Source organism: Spodoptera frugiperda, chromosome 21 (assembly GCF_023101765.2).
Source record: "Spodoptera frugiperda isolate SF20-4 chromosome 21, AGI-APGP_CSIRO_Sfru_2.0, whole genome shotgun sequence".
In the NCBI taxonomy this organism is placed as follows: domain Eukaryota; kingdom Metazoa; phylum Arthropoda; class Insecta; order Lepidoptera; family Noctuidae; genus Spodoptera; species Spodoptera frugiperda.
Window position 1 is genome coordinate 701132 of NC_064232.1, and position 13410 is coordinate 714541.

The window sequence follows — 13410 nt, forward strand, 5'->3', positions numbered from 1 at the left end:
TTACCGATACTCGTATCAGACTCGCAAGGTGTGTGTTGATACACGACGTGTACGCGCGCCTTCGTGGGCTCCGCCGTCGCCGACGCCGACGCCGCTGCCGGCGCTAGCTCGAGATTAAATTCCCGAATAAAGTCGCGGCCCAGTAGCGGAGGCCCGTCTGCGCGTACTACGTACACATCCAGTGTATGTGTGCGACCTAGGTATGATATAGGTAACGCAACAACTCCAATAGTTTCGATGTTTTTCCCTGTATAACTAAATAGTCGTTTTTTGGTGACTGACAATGGCAACCGCTTAAAATTCGAGTTGTAAGTACTTTTAGAGATTACGCTAACTGCTGAACCGCTATCAATTTCGAACTCTAAGGCTAGACCACTGACCGTCACTCGCTCTGTCATGGGTTTCCCTTTTAGGCACCGAATATTATAAAAACACTCACCGTCGTCCCCGCAGTCCAACATACCTTCCTCCACGTATTTCACTTTTCCCTCGTTAGGGCACATTTTACGCAAATGACCTTTATTATTGCACTTTTTACACTTGAAGTTTTTATACCGACACTGATTAGATTTATGGTTGGTGAAATCACACACACTGCACTTCTCTTTCTTGGAGATATTGAAGACGCTATCCGCGGCCGCTGTGGCCGCACCGGCCGCCGCGGTCGCCTGCGCCCCCGCTGTCGACGACGCCAGGCGTGCGCAACGCACGCTTTCCGCCAAGTCGATCGCTTTTGCAAGAGTCAGCTCCCGCTGATCCTGCATGAACAACTTGTCGCGCTCACGTCCCGGTGTCATGCCCATGATGAACCTATCCAGCAGAGCTTCCTCCAAATTCTTGAATGCGCAGTGAGTTGCCAAACCTCTAATCCTAGCGGCCCATTAGTGTGCGTTTCGTCTTGCCGCTGCGTTGCTGCATAGAAGATTGACTTCTCTGCAAACCCGAACCTTTTTGGAGTAAAATGGTTGTCGAGGAGTTTCACGATCGCCTCGTAACCCAATTCTTCTACCTTGTTCGGTAGCGCCAAATCGCATGCAAGTTTGAACGTTGATTCACATAATGACGTTAAAAGTATCGCCCGACGCTTGATTGTTGCCTTGTCGGTTTCGAAAGTAATGTTGTTAGCGATAAACCATTGTTCTAATCGCAACTTAAAGTTGTTCCACTCTTGTGATGAGTGATCAAACGTCGTAAAAACGCCATAAGTTGTTCCCGTGGACATATTTTCAAATGTAAAATCCGCTCGTCACCACTGTTAAGTATTTGCGCGGGAAATCGGGAAATGACATTCGTCAATCAAACTCGCTAGTTTGTTGCACACTGCTTTAATATTTTTAAAATCGAATAGAATGCGCGGGACGCAGCCCGCGCAGTAATGCCAACATAAGGGCGCGCAGTAATACCAAGCGCGCATGCGCGACAGGAATACCAATATAACAGTAGTGAACAAATGTAAAATGAACGGTAGAAAGTATTAAAAAAAGTGTACCTAAGATGCGTAAGTAAACCTATTACGATATTAATTAATCTTTATTGCTATCACGTTTCTTGATCATAATCACATCATAACGATACGACCACGCTCACCATTCTCAAACATATTTTCATTGGCTTAGTCGATTATTAAACTCGATTATTTCCAAACGTGTCCATCACTAGAGAGAGAAGTGACATAACATTGACGTAATAAAAATCATCAATGATTTTCACACGTTTCACATCACTATTTCTTCTTTAATGTTGTCAAAATACGTAAATATAGCTTTTAAAAATTAGAAATTATTAATTAATTCCTTAATAAATACAATAAAAACTATGACAAATGTCTGAAATATGGAATCTAAGTACGTTATGCCGCTGTTGTCACGCCGATGGTCACTTCAAGAGCCTAAATTTACCGTACCAAGGTAAAACAAATGTCGAAATATATGAAAATATGCTAAAGGACACTTTGGGGATTACAGTAAGTATTATTTATATGTTTTATATAACACAACTTATAACTTATACATAAAGAGCCTTACAAGTACTGCGAAATATAATCTTGACACAATTTTTCGTGATTTTATTCAGCGTCCGAATTATATCCATAATTTTGGTATTTTATGTGATAATAATACTTTATGAGCATAGAATCAAAGGTCAGAGTTGTGTTTAGTTTTTGTTGCGATAACAGAAAGTAGTTACTTTATTATAGATGGATTATTTTATGATTTAAGAGGTCATTTAGTAATGTTTACTTATCTACCTACTCTAGATTCATTATTACATGCATAATCTTACGCCTGTCTCCCATAGGGGTAGGCAGAGACAATGGAAAGCCAATTGCTACGACTCTTACATAACTCTTTCGCTTCATCAACAGTGATCACGCCATGGGGGTCACCGGTGACCCACATTAGCGGAGGATTCGCCTTCAACAGTTTTCTATTGGCAGTCAAAGACTTAAGGGTACTTTTAATTTGACTCTTCTTTAATATATCGCCAATCTGGTCCATTCCTGGACCATTCCCGTGAAATAAAAAGTATCCAATCATCTAAGTCACCTCATACCCTGTCTGTATACCAAATTTCATTGAATTCATTTGGTAGTTTCAGCGTGATTGACAGATAAACATCTAAACAAACAAACTTTTACATTTATAATATTAGTGTGACTGAGTTTTGGTGTTACATTGTTCTCACATAATTGAACCAACGAAACAATGTAACCAAGAATTGTATTGTGTACCTGATTGAAAAGAGTAACCTATGGAGTTTCTTGCTCGTTCTTCTCCATAGGAATCTACACTTTGGAACGAGCAAATAGACCAACTAGAGGACTGACTGACAGATGGACATTTTGTTATCTTTATATTGTAATATTTGCTTTGACATTCAACAGTGCCTTCCCGGTCTATTTGAAATAGTTAAATAATTTTGTCTTTGACTTTGACTATATTAAAACATATTCTTAATAATTTCAGGTATCTAGACCGCCATTAGAAGCAAGTTATACAATATGTGATGACTGTATCGTCAAACTGAGAGATGCAACGGACTTCAAGACACAAGTACTGGCGTGTGAACAACAGTTCAAGGAGTATTGTCAAAGTAAGTTGTAGTAGCCGGTAAACGGGCAGAGGTATCACCTGATGGTAAGCAATCGTCGCTGCCCGTGGACACCCGCGACACAATTGAAGGCGTTACAAGTGCATTAAGGGTTGTTGGAGAATCGGGGATTGGGAAGGGAGGTAATTGGTCCTTTGGTAACCTCACATAATGAAACATAATGCAAGCATTATTTCATGTCGGTTTTCTGTGAGGCCGTGGTATCACTCCGGTTGGTTACAAGAATATATTTTTAAGAAGGTATAATATACTTATTTTAAATTTTATTACTTTTTTCAGATGAACAATTCGTATCACGCTCCGATGTTAAGATAGAGGCTGAGTCGGAAACCAGTAGTTGCCATGGCAACGATGATCATGAGAATCATTGTAAGTATCAGCAGTCCATGACAGTCCACTGCTGGACTATGAGCCTCCTCTACATAAGACGGGTTTCTCTGTCAAACTTGGGTGCTTTCCCACCAGAGATGTGCTATGCTACGTTGCTGTGGATGCGTTTGGCTTCCACCAATCATATTCATTGATACACATAGCTTAGCACTGGTGGAAATGGACTCAGTTAAGCTATGTTTTTTATATGGAATATGGATGTGTGCTCTGGATGCTTGCTATGGATGTGTGCTATGGATGCGTGCTATGGTTGCGTCCTATGGATGTGTGCTATGGATGCGTGCTATGGATAGCTTCCCTACTATCGATATATCGCATACTCGAGCTACGCATCTTTCTCGCACAACTACATAGCTTAGTATCAGTGGAAACGGTCACATAGTTTCACAGCTTAGCTATTACATCTTCGTAGCATAGCTACATAGCACATCTCTGGTGAAAAAGCACCCATTGTCGGCTTTAGCAACACCCGCTTGTAGCTTAGAATATGTCTAACTCAGGAGTTGTATGTAATATTTTTTTGTTTTAGTCAATGCTGATGATGATGAATATAAAGTCATTATTGAAAATCCAACACCAGTCATTAAAAAGGGTAAGTAGGTACAGTACACCAAAAGAAATGTATTTATTTACTCAATCTTTAATGTACACAATATAATCCCACCCACTCGCACGAAGCGCTTCGCTATCAAGCTTCCTTGTGCGAACTGCTAGGGAGTGGCCTCTTCTCACACGGAGTCTGTGTTTCCTGATGGGTATAACCTGCTTGTCTTCAAAGCCCGAGTGAATAGATTGCTCATGGGCCGACGTGCTCCATCGTAGGCCGCATCATCACTTACCACCAGCGAGATAGGGGCCAAACGTCGACCCTATAAATGTTAAAAAAAAAAAACAATAAAATGGTGGTACATAAAGCGAACTTAATGCCATATAGTTTTAAAGTCACATATGGCGATTTCAAGAAAGAAAGAAATCGAAGTATAAGAGGTCACTGCTGACCAAAGGACTGTTTAAGCCTCAATCACCACCACTTGCTCATTAGGCACAATTGGCAATTACAAACTTGTATTTTGTATAAGCCCAGGTCTCCTCACGATGTATTAGTATGCTCAAACCTTCTCCGTGTGAGAAGAGGCCTTTGGTCAGCAATGGCCACTTATAGGCTGTTGATGTGATGTGATGATTTTTACTATTTTAAAATTTTTGTTTTTCAGAACACATGATAGAGATTGATATCAGTGATAACGTAGATGAAGTTAAGGAAGGTAAGTTTAATACCAACCCCACTCTTCCCGCGGGTGTTGTAACACCCGACTAATTTTAGTTTGCTTTATCTAAACTAGTTTATGTGATAAAAATAAAACGAATGAGTATACAAAAAAAGTTTCTTCGGGAAAGTTGTTTGTAATCATGAGTACAATCACGTGTTTAAATATCGTTCACTAATTACCAGTCACCCTATACGTATATTAGCAACTGATCAAATATAGCTTTTACGTATAAAATGAAAGTACGTATATTAGCAACTGATCAAATATAGCTTTTACATATAAAATGGAGCAAAAACCTGAGTATTACACATGTATGTCTTTTTTTTCAGAAAAACCCGGTGACACTTATATTGAAGTCCCAGTAATCAGTTATACAGGAAATAATAAACCTTTAGTAAAAGACGATAAGGTGTTAAATTGTACAGCAAGTAAAAAACCTTTAAAAGTTGGCGATAAGGCTTTAAAAAACACAGTACCAGTCAAAAAACTGAAAACTAGAAATAAAAATGAAGGTGAGTTTTATTTTATACTAGCTACTTCCGCGCGGTTTCACCCGCTCTACTTGGCTCCTATTGGTCATAGCGTGATGTTTTATAGCCTATAGTCTTCCTCGATAAATGCACTACCCAACACAAAAAGAATTATTCAAATCGGACCAGTAGTTCCGGAGATTAGCGCGTTCAAACAAACAAACAATCTCTTCAGCTTTATAATATTAGTATAGATCATACTAGCTTCCGCCAGCGGTTTTGCCCGCATTCCCGTGGGATAAAAAGTATCCTATCACCCAAGTCAGCTCAAACCCTGTCTGTATACAAAATTTCATCAAAATCCGTTCAGTAGTCATAAAGGTAAGCGTCCACAGGCCCGCATCGTACGCATCGCACGCAACGGATTTTAGTTTGTCTTGTATAGAAACTCATACAACTGCGTTCACTGATCCGCATCGTACGGACCGCATCATCAGCAATGCCTACATGCGATGCGTACTGATGACGTCGTACGGAATGCCGATGCCAAAAATCTGAGTGAAAGTGGTATCGGCAATCTGATTGCTGATACTCGCGTCGGCAATCCGAACGCTGCCGATACAGTGGACGCAGTCTGAAAAATTAATCCGTTTGATGCGATCCGTCCGATGCGTGCGATGCGTGCCTGTGGACGCTTTTTTTATGGAATAGATAGCAAACGAGTCACCTGATGGTAAGCGATCAGCGCCGCCCATGGACACCCGCAACACCAGAGGAGTCACAGGTGCGTTGCCGGCCTTTAAAATGTTTACCTTAACCTTGACTCATCCGAATATTGCATACACTAATTTATTTCTTTATCTTCCAGCTACTATTATACATAGACCATACATCATTCAAGAGAAAAGAGGAAAACTATCAAAATACTCCTGCAAGGAATGCGGAGCATCTTTTAATACTATAAAACTCATAGGTGACCATTTGGTCAAAGACCATAAGGCCATATTCAAGTGCGAATACTGCCCCAAAGTCCTAAAATCATTTGAAACGTTACTAAAACATGTATACAATCATGGTAATAAGAAAAATTATAGGAAAGAGTGTCCTCGGTGTCCAAGAGAATTTACTACTAAAGACAGTTTTAGAGAACATATGCAGTTGCATTTTTCTCACAGCAGGAATCCAGTATGCGATATTTGTAAAAAGAGATTTAAAAACAAGAGGATTTTGTCCATACACATTAACCTACACTATGGGACTAATAAGAAAGTTCTATGTGATATTTGCGGTTGGGGATTCAACGATAAAACCAATTTGAAAGCTCATATTAACACCGTACATTTGAAACTTAAGCCTTTTAAATGTAAGTTGTGCAATAAGGCGTACCCAACAAAACGCAGTTTTCGGGATCATGTGAATAGACATTCGGGTAAACAGAAACTATACGCCTGTGACACTTGTAGTTGGAAAACACACCACGAAAAGAGGTTGCAAGTTCACATTTTAAGACACTCAAACAAATTCATGTGTAAAATCTGTCCGGAGATTTTTAATGATATAAATTCTAGGAAAAAACATGTCTTGGAATGCCATTTTCCGAAATACCAATGCAACATTTGTGGGTTGGATCTGTCCAGCCAATTTTGTTTGGATAGACACGTAGAGATACATAATGGAATCAAGAAATTTGATTGCGAAATTTGCGGCATGAAATTCTCGCAGCGATCGGGCTTAACTAGGCATAATATTCGCTTTCATGGCCCAAAAGCTAATGATAGTATAGTGAAAACGAAATGCGAGATTTGCAAACGTAGTTTCAAAAATATAGAGGTTCATATGGAAAGGCATCGGGTAAGGAACTTTAAATGCGAGATTTGTGGGCAAGCGTACGCTAGCAATAGCACTCTAAACCGCCACAAAGCCCAAAAACATTTTGGGAGATCTTTCTATTGCGAGATTTGCAATAAAAAGTATTTGCAGAAATCCAAATTGAATACTCATATGTTTAAAGTACATGGGATTAAGGTTGAAAATAAGCTACGGATTGTTATTGAAAAGACGGAGACAAATAGTGGGGATTCTAGCTAAAAATGTCACAAAGAAAGACATTTCAAATGAGCAGAAAATTCTGTTTTCCCAAAATGGGAGACTGAAATGGTATAATTTTTATTTTATTTTATTTATTTAAACCTTTATAATCAGGCAACTATGGCCCATAGATATATACCTTATATATAAATGTATAAGCTGGTAAACGAGTAGACGGATCACCTGATGACAAGCAATCGCCGCCGCCCATGGACACTTGAAACACCAGAGGCGTTACAAGTGCGTTGCTGGCCTTTTGGGGGTTAGGAATTTAAGGGTTGTTGGGGAATCGGAGATTGGGAAGGGGAGTAATTAGGCTTCCGGTAACCTCACTCACACAACGCAAGTGTTGTTTCACGTCGGTTTTCTGCTCGGCCGTGGTATCACTCCGATCGAGCCGGCCCATTCGTGCCGAAACATGACTCTCCCGCTCCGAGACTTTGAAAGGAATGAAAATAAAACCAGCTTAAACCAAAGGCTAGATGTTGACAGCTATTGTTATTCATACGCAGCTTTGAAGCTTAGTTCGAAAGATTTTGGCAGCTTTTCCATTAGATATGTGCTATGCAGCTATGCTACGAAGATGTAGTCACTCAAGGCGCCCTCCATAAAAATGTGACTAATGTATACTAAGGTAGCTTTTTAATAAATTAATTGATTTAAGTATGTACTTACTGTGAATAAATGATGCGGCAACTTTTATTCGACTGTTATTTTTGTGTATTATTTTACTATAGGTTAACCTAAACCCTTTTTTTTTGTCGGGGGGAATCCTCATGGACTTCCTCCGCCCGGGGCAAGGCGGAGGGGTATGCCGGACTATTACCGGCTAAAACCCGCGAGGGTCCAGATTCTTCCGCAGCCCCGCATCACATGCCGGCCAGGGGCCTTAGTCTGCTATTACAATTGTGTCAGAATGGTCGATCATTGATCAGTGCAAGAGGGACGGAGCTATACAACCTACATAGCTCTATACCTACATAGCTAAGTCAAAAATAAATTATTTTGATATTTCAATATAATAAAATATCCCAAAATAATCGTATTTTCATTCATTCATTTGACGATATACTTATTTATTTAATTTTTCTTGCTATTTTTTGCGTAAAAAGTATGCTATTTGACGCAAAAAAATTATGACGTCATAATTTGCAATGTCATACAAAATTCATAGAAAAGTAACGTTTTTGACATTTCGATAAAAGTATTGAATTTGACTAGTAGGATAATACCCTATTGTGTCAGAATGGTCGATCATTGAGCAGTGCGAGAGGGACGGAGCTATGAAGTTTGTATAGCTCCGACCCTCTTGCACTGATCAGTGATCGACCATTCTGACACAATTGTAATAGCAGACTAAGGCCCCAAGGTCCGTCCTGACCTCATCTCTTGCACGGGGTAGGTAAGTTTGGACTACCCCGTGCATCGTCTCGGAGGCGCGCGCCGACACCCGCGCACGCTATCACCTCGGGTCTATGGAGGTTTACCTAAACCTAAGTTAACCCAAAAAAATAAAGGTCCAGTGGTCTCAGGTTCGATTCCTGGATCACCCAAATTATGATTGAATTTATTCTTTTTGGATGCTATCACAAGACTCGAATATGTTCTTGAGCAAACTGCATCAAATATGAGAATCAATTTTTTATGGTATAAGCCGGCAAACGAGTAGACAGATCACCTGATGGTAAGCAATCGCCGGCAACACTAGAAAAGTGCTTTGCTTATGCCCTATACTTATTATACTCTGAGGAGATTGAGCCTCCCTCTGGTCACACACACGACTACACACAACGCTGTGGTTGTTTCACGTCAGTGTACTGTGAGGCCGTGGTATCACTCCGGTCGAGACGACAGAGCAATGTTTAAACATGGCTCTCCTACGTTATTTTTCCTGTCTGCCCCCATTAGGGATAACGGAGAATATTTGTATACAAAAATCCCCTATTAGTCACCAGTAGGGGGATAAGGCGATGGTGGGAACATGAAATGACTCATTCTGAGAGTAGGTATGTGCCTAATTGAAAGATTTGTTGAAATTGATTATATTGTTGGCTGAATAGCTTCACTAAAGGACTGACCGACAGACAGACAGATTTTTTAATATTATATTTGCTTAGACGTTCAAAAGTACGTGGTGGCTGGGCAACTGGCTGCCGTGCAATGTGTCGCGGGTTTGATTCCCGCACGGAGCAACTATTTGTGTGATCTACAAATTGTTGTTTTGGGTGTGGGTGTGTGAACTTGTATGTTTGTAAACGCAGACACAACACAGGAGAAAATACCGAGAGTGGGGTAACGCTATTAAAAAAATAATTGAAGTAAATACCTAATTTCTTTAAACTTTGACTCACAATTGTGAGGTAGCTAGCGATCAAAAAATAAATAGGTAAGTAACTTATTCAAGATTTTTGATGTTTTTATTTCAGTGACCGTTTCTACGGACAATGACATAATTATGGTGAAAATACTTACCTAAATAATGTAAGAATACAAACATACATACATACATGGTCCTCACGCCTGTCTCTAATGGGGATAGGCAGAGACAATGGACGCCAATTGCTACGACTCTCTCTCTTTCGCTTCATCAACAGTCATCAGTCTTTCCTTGCATGCTCGTCGGTTAAGGGAACCTTTGTAGAGGTTAGTGTAACAGCACGTAGGTAAATAACTACGGTACTACAACACAATAGGTAGATACATAAGCATGCAGTGACCAAGATATTCAAGGTTAAATAGCTCGCTAGATATTTTATGATAAAATATTACCTATTACTCATACACAGACATAATATTTTTAATTACCGTCTGGTGACAGCAGAGTAGAATACATTTAAAGCAACGCAACAATAGCAACGTCACGCCTTTTATCCCCAAAGGGGTAGGCTCATTACAACACGTAATGCCACTATACAATGTACACCCACTTTTCACCATTTGTGTTATAAGTCCCATAAAATAGGGGGTGAGCCTATTGCCATACACTGGGCACAATTCCAGACTCCGTGCTACTACTGAGAAATTTTCGAAAAACCGAAAATACCCCAGTAATACTTTACCCGACCCGGGAATCGAACCCGAGATCCCTTGTTCGGCAGTCGCACTTGCGACCACTCGACCAACGAGGCAGTCGAATATATTTGTCACCACATATTATTATACTCTTACTGCGGATGTCGTATATCCGACTATATCCGCTTTTTCACCAGAGATGTGCTATGCTACGAAGATGTAATAGGTAAGCTGTGAAACTTTGTGACCGTTTCCACTGATACTAAGCTATGTAGCTGCGCGAGGAAGATGCGCAGCTCGTATCGATAGTAGGGAAGCCATCCATAGCACGCATCTTTCCATATAAAAATCATAGCTTAGCTGAGTCCGTTTCCACCGGTGCTACGCTATGTGTACCAATGAATATGATTAGTAGAAACCAAACTTGAAACACTAGACGCGTTACAAGTGCGTTGCCGGCCTTTTGGGGGTTAGGAATTTAAGGATTGTTGGGGAATGGGGGATTGGGAAGGGGGTAATTCAGCCTCCGGTAACCTCACTCACACAACGAAACAGAACGCAAGCGTTGTTTCACGTCGCATTACGTATAGTTGTGTATTGTAATGTCTCCTGCGTCAGTTAGTTTATATTTAGGCCAATATCGATCTGAATTGTTTGTAAACAAACTACAAGACTACTTACATCTGTCCGCAGCAAACCTCTTTGATGAGTGAGGGTAGGCTGAAATGATTGGCTAATGAGAAAACTAATTACTAAGTACTTGTATGAATGTGATGGAAGCTAAAGAAGTATGTAAGGAGCGTAGTAGGTGGCGCTCTGTAGTTTCTGTATACCATCAGATGTATGAATGTGGTGGAAGCTAAAGAAGTATGTAAGGAGCGTAGTAGGCGGCGCTCTGTAGTTTCTGTATACCATCAGATGTATGAATGTGGTGGAAGCTAAAGAAGTATGTAAGGAGCGTAGTAGGTGGCGCTCTGTAGTTTCTGTATACCATCAGATGTATGAATGTGATGGAAGCTAAAGAAGTATGTAAGGAGCGTAGTAGGTGGTGCTCTGTAGTTTCTGTATACCATCAGATGTATGAATGTGGTGGAAGCTAAAGCAGTATGTAAGGAGCGTAGTAGGTGGCGCTCTGTAGTTTCTGCATACCATCAGATGTATGAATGTGATGGAAGCTAAAGAAGTATGTAAGGAGCGTAGTAGGTGGTGCTCTGTAGTTTCTGTATACCATCAGATGTATGAATGTGGTGGAAGCTAAAGCAGTATGTAAGGAGCGTAGTAGGTGGCGCTCTGTAGTTTCTGCATACCATCAGATGTATGAATGTGATGGAAGCTAAAGAAGTATGTAAGGAGCGTAGTAGGTGGTGCTCTGTAGTTTCTGTATACCATCAGATGTATGAATGTGGTGGAAGCTAAAGAAGTATGTAAGGAGCGTAGTAGGTGGCGCTCTGTAGTTTCTGTATACCATCAGATGTATGAATGTGATGGAAGCTAAAGAAGTATGTAAGGAGCGTAGTAGGTGGTGCTCTGTAGTTTCTGTATACCATCAGATGTATGAATGTGATGGAAGCTAAAGAAGTATGTAAGGAGCGTAGTAGGTGGCGCTCTGTAGTTTCTGTATACCATCAGATGTATGAATGTGGTGGAAGCTAAAGCAGTATGTAAGGAGCGTAGTAGGTGGCGCTCTGTAGTTTCTGTATACCATCAGATGTATGAATGTGATGGAAGCTAAAGAAGTATGTAAGGAGCGTAGTAGGCACCTAGCTTCTATATAGGACAAAGGCATGAGTTTGTTTTTATTAGGCGACCTAGTCGGTCGTTTAGTTATTGAAATAAAATGAATCACTCCTAATGTTTGTTGAAGCGTAACTCAAGAACGGCTGCATCGAATTGTATGATTATTTTATTTACGTGCTCATTATTGTCAACACAACCTTTCGATGAATGAAACACTTGATAAACTCAAGAGGAATCTTAGAAAATAGTGAAGAAATTATAGTTTTTTTTGCTGTTTTACTATGTAAGTCGGTAACTAAGACTTATATCATAGTGTAGTTCACATAATTTAACTTATAAATAACTGTGTTAACGATGCCACTACAAAACCTTCGCGGATGTACTCCCCACATAGATTCACAGACAATAATTAACCTTAAGAGTCTAAACAAAAGGTACTATATGCTGTACGCATTGAAAGTTGTTATTAAAACCATACAATGTTAATGAAAACAGTTAAGAAATTGATTTTTTATGCGATTGTGGACTTTGTAGCGTTGGGATAAGGTAGGGAAAGTATTTTTCGGGTTAGTTAAACAAGTTTGTTCTACATTGCATCGTAAGATTCGAAAGTGGACAAGCGTTTAGTACGGCTACTCGGCCGCGCCGCAGCACGCGTCTTTGCCACCATCGACGAGAAAAAAAAACAACTTAAAAAAAATAACAGACTCATAGTGGTTACATTTTGACAGATGTCAAAATTTGTTCCGAGTGCGTTAATGGACTAGTGTTTGATATTTAAATGTAAAAAATATAGTTAAAAAAAATACTATCAGTTATTTACTGTGGAAGTTTAAACTTTGGATTTTAAAGTTAATTCTTGGTGTGAACGAGTTGGACAAGCAGGTGAGTCGATTCCCCTATAATTTGCGTCGATTCTAGTGACAAGAATACTAAATATATTTGTGTGTGCTCATTTTAACAACTATGCCGACCGGTTTTGCTTGCTTTCGTCATAAAATCTACAATACTTAAAAGTAGGACCGTCTAAGACTAAGATTCGATTGTGAAATTATTATTTTTTTAGTTTAAAACTTATGTTTTTTCGTATTTTCTCTGTATATGAAAAGAATTTGTGTTAAAAACAAGGTAGGTTCTTTATGTATACATAAAACTACCTACTTTGACATACATTTTATGTAATTGTGCTTTTTGCTTTCTATATTACATAAAAACATATTTAAATGTGTTTTTGAGGGACTAGGTATTATGACTTATATGTAAAACTATATTTTTTTATACATACGACTATTAAAACATGACTTACTTTACTAAAACCAGATTTGAAATAA

General features: G+C 39.6%; 2 protein-coding genes and 1 long non-coding RNA gene across 4 annotated transcripts in view; all 3 read left to right on the plus strand.

Moving 5' to 3' along the window:
- The first annotated feature begins 1730 nt into the window (after nucleotides 1-1730).
- On the plus strand, nucleotides 1731-8043 carry LOC118280454 (zinc finger protein 729-like). Its single transcript, XM_050702179.1, has 7 exons — nucleotides 1731-1963; nucleotides 2967-3093; nucleotides 3391-3480; nucleotides 4031-4093; nucleotides 4716-4766; nucleotides 5102-5284; nucleotides 6111-8043. The coding sequence occupies exons 1-7, from the start codon at nucleotides 1823-1825 to the stop codon at nucleotides 7328-7330; spliced, it is 1875 nt and encodes a 624-aa protein (XP_050558136.1). The 5' UTR covers nucleotides 1731-1822; the 3' UTR covers nucleotides 7331-8043.
- A 3055-nt stretch (nucleotides 8044-11098) lies between these two features.
- On the plus strand, nucleotides 11099-12118 carry LOC126912040 (uncharacterized). 2 transcript variants are annotated; one of them, XR_007706655.1, is made up of 3 exons: nucleotides 11099-11387; nucleotides 11783-11861; nucleotides 12020-12118. It is a non-coding gene; the product is annotated as an uncharacterized LOC126912040 (long non-coding RNA). The 2 variants fall into 2 exon arrangements; XR_007706656.1 differs by having other exon boundaries at nucleotides 11099-11308; nucleotides 11704-11861.
- Nucleotides 12119-12705: 587 nt separating this feature from the next.
- Nucleotides 12706-13410, plus strand: part of LOC118280284 (scavenger receptor class B member 1) — a 94237-nt gene continuing 93532 nt past the window's right edge. Inside the window, exon 1 of the mRNA XM_035600250.2 lies at nucleotides 12706-12964. The gene's annotated coding sequence lies outside the window, so the exon portion shown is untranslated. The remainder of the gene's footprint in view (nucleotides 12965-13410) is intronic.

Excerpts from the sequence above, each read along its gene's own strand:
- LOC118280454 (XM_050702179.1), top strand. The coding sequence starts at position 1,823 with ATGTCTGAAATATGGAATCTAAGTACGTTATGCCGCTGTTGTCACGCC. Across the intron at positions 3,094-3,390 it reads GTTCAAGGAGTATTGTCAAA|ATGAACAATTCGTATCACGC; the intron begins GTAAGTTGTAGT and ends TACTTTTTTCAG. Across the intron at positions 3,481-4,030 it reads CGATGATCATGAGAATCATT|TCAATGCTGATGATGATGAA; the intron begins GTAAGTATCAGC and ends TTTTTGTTTTAG.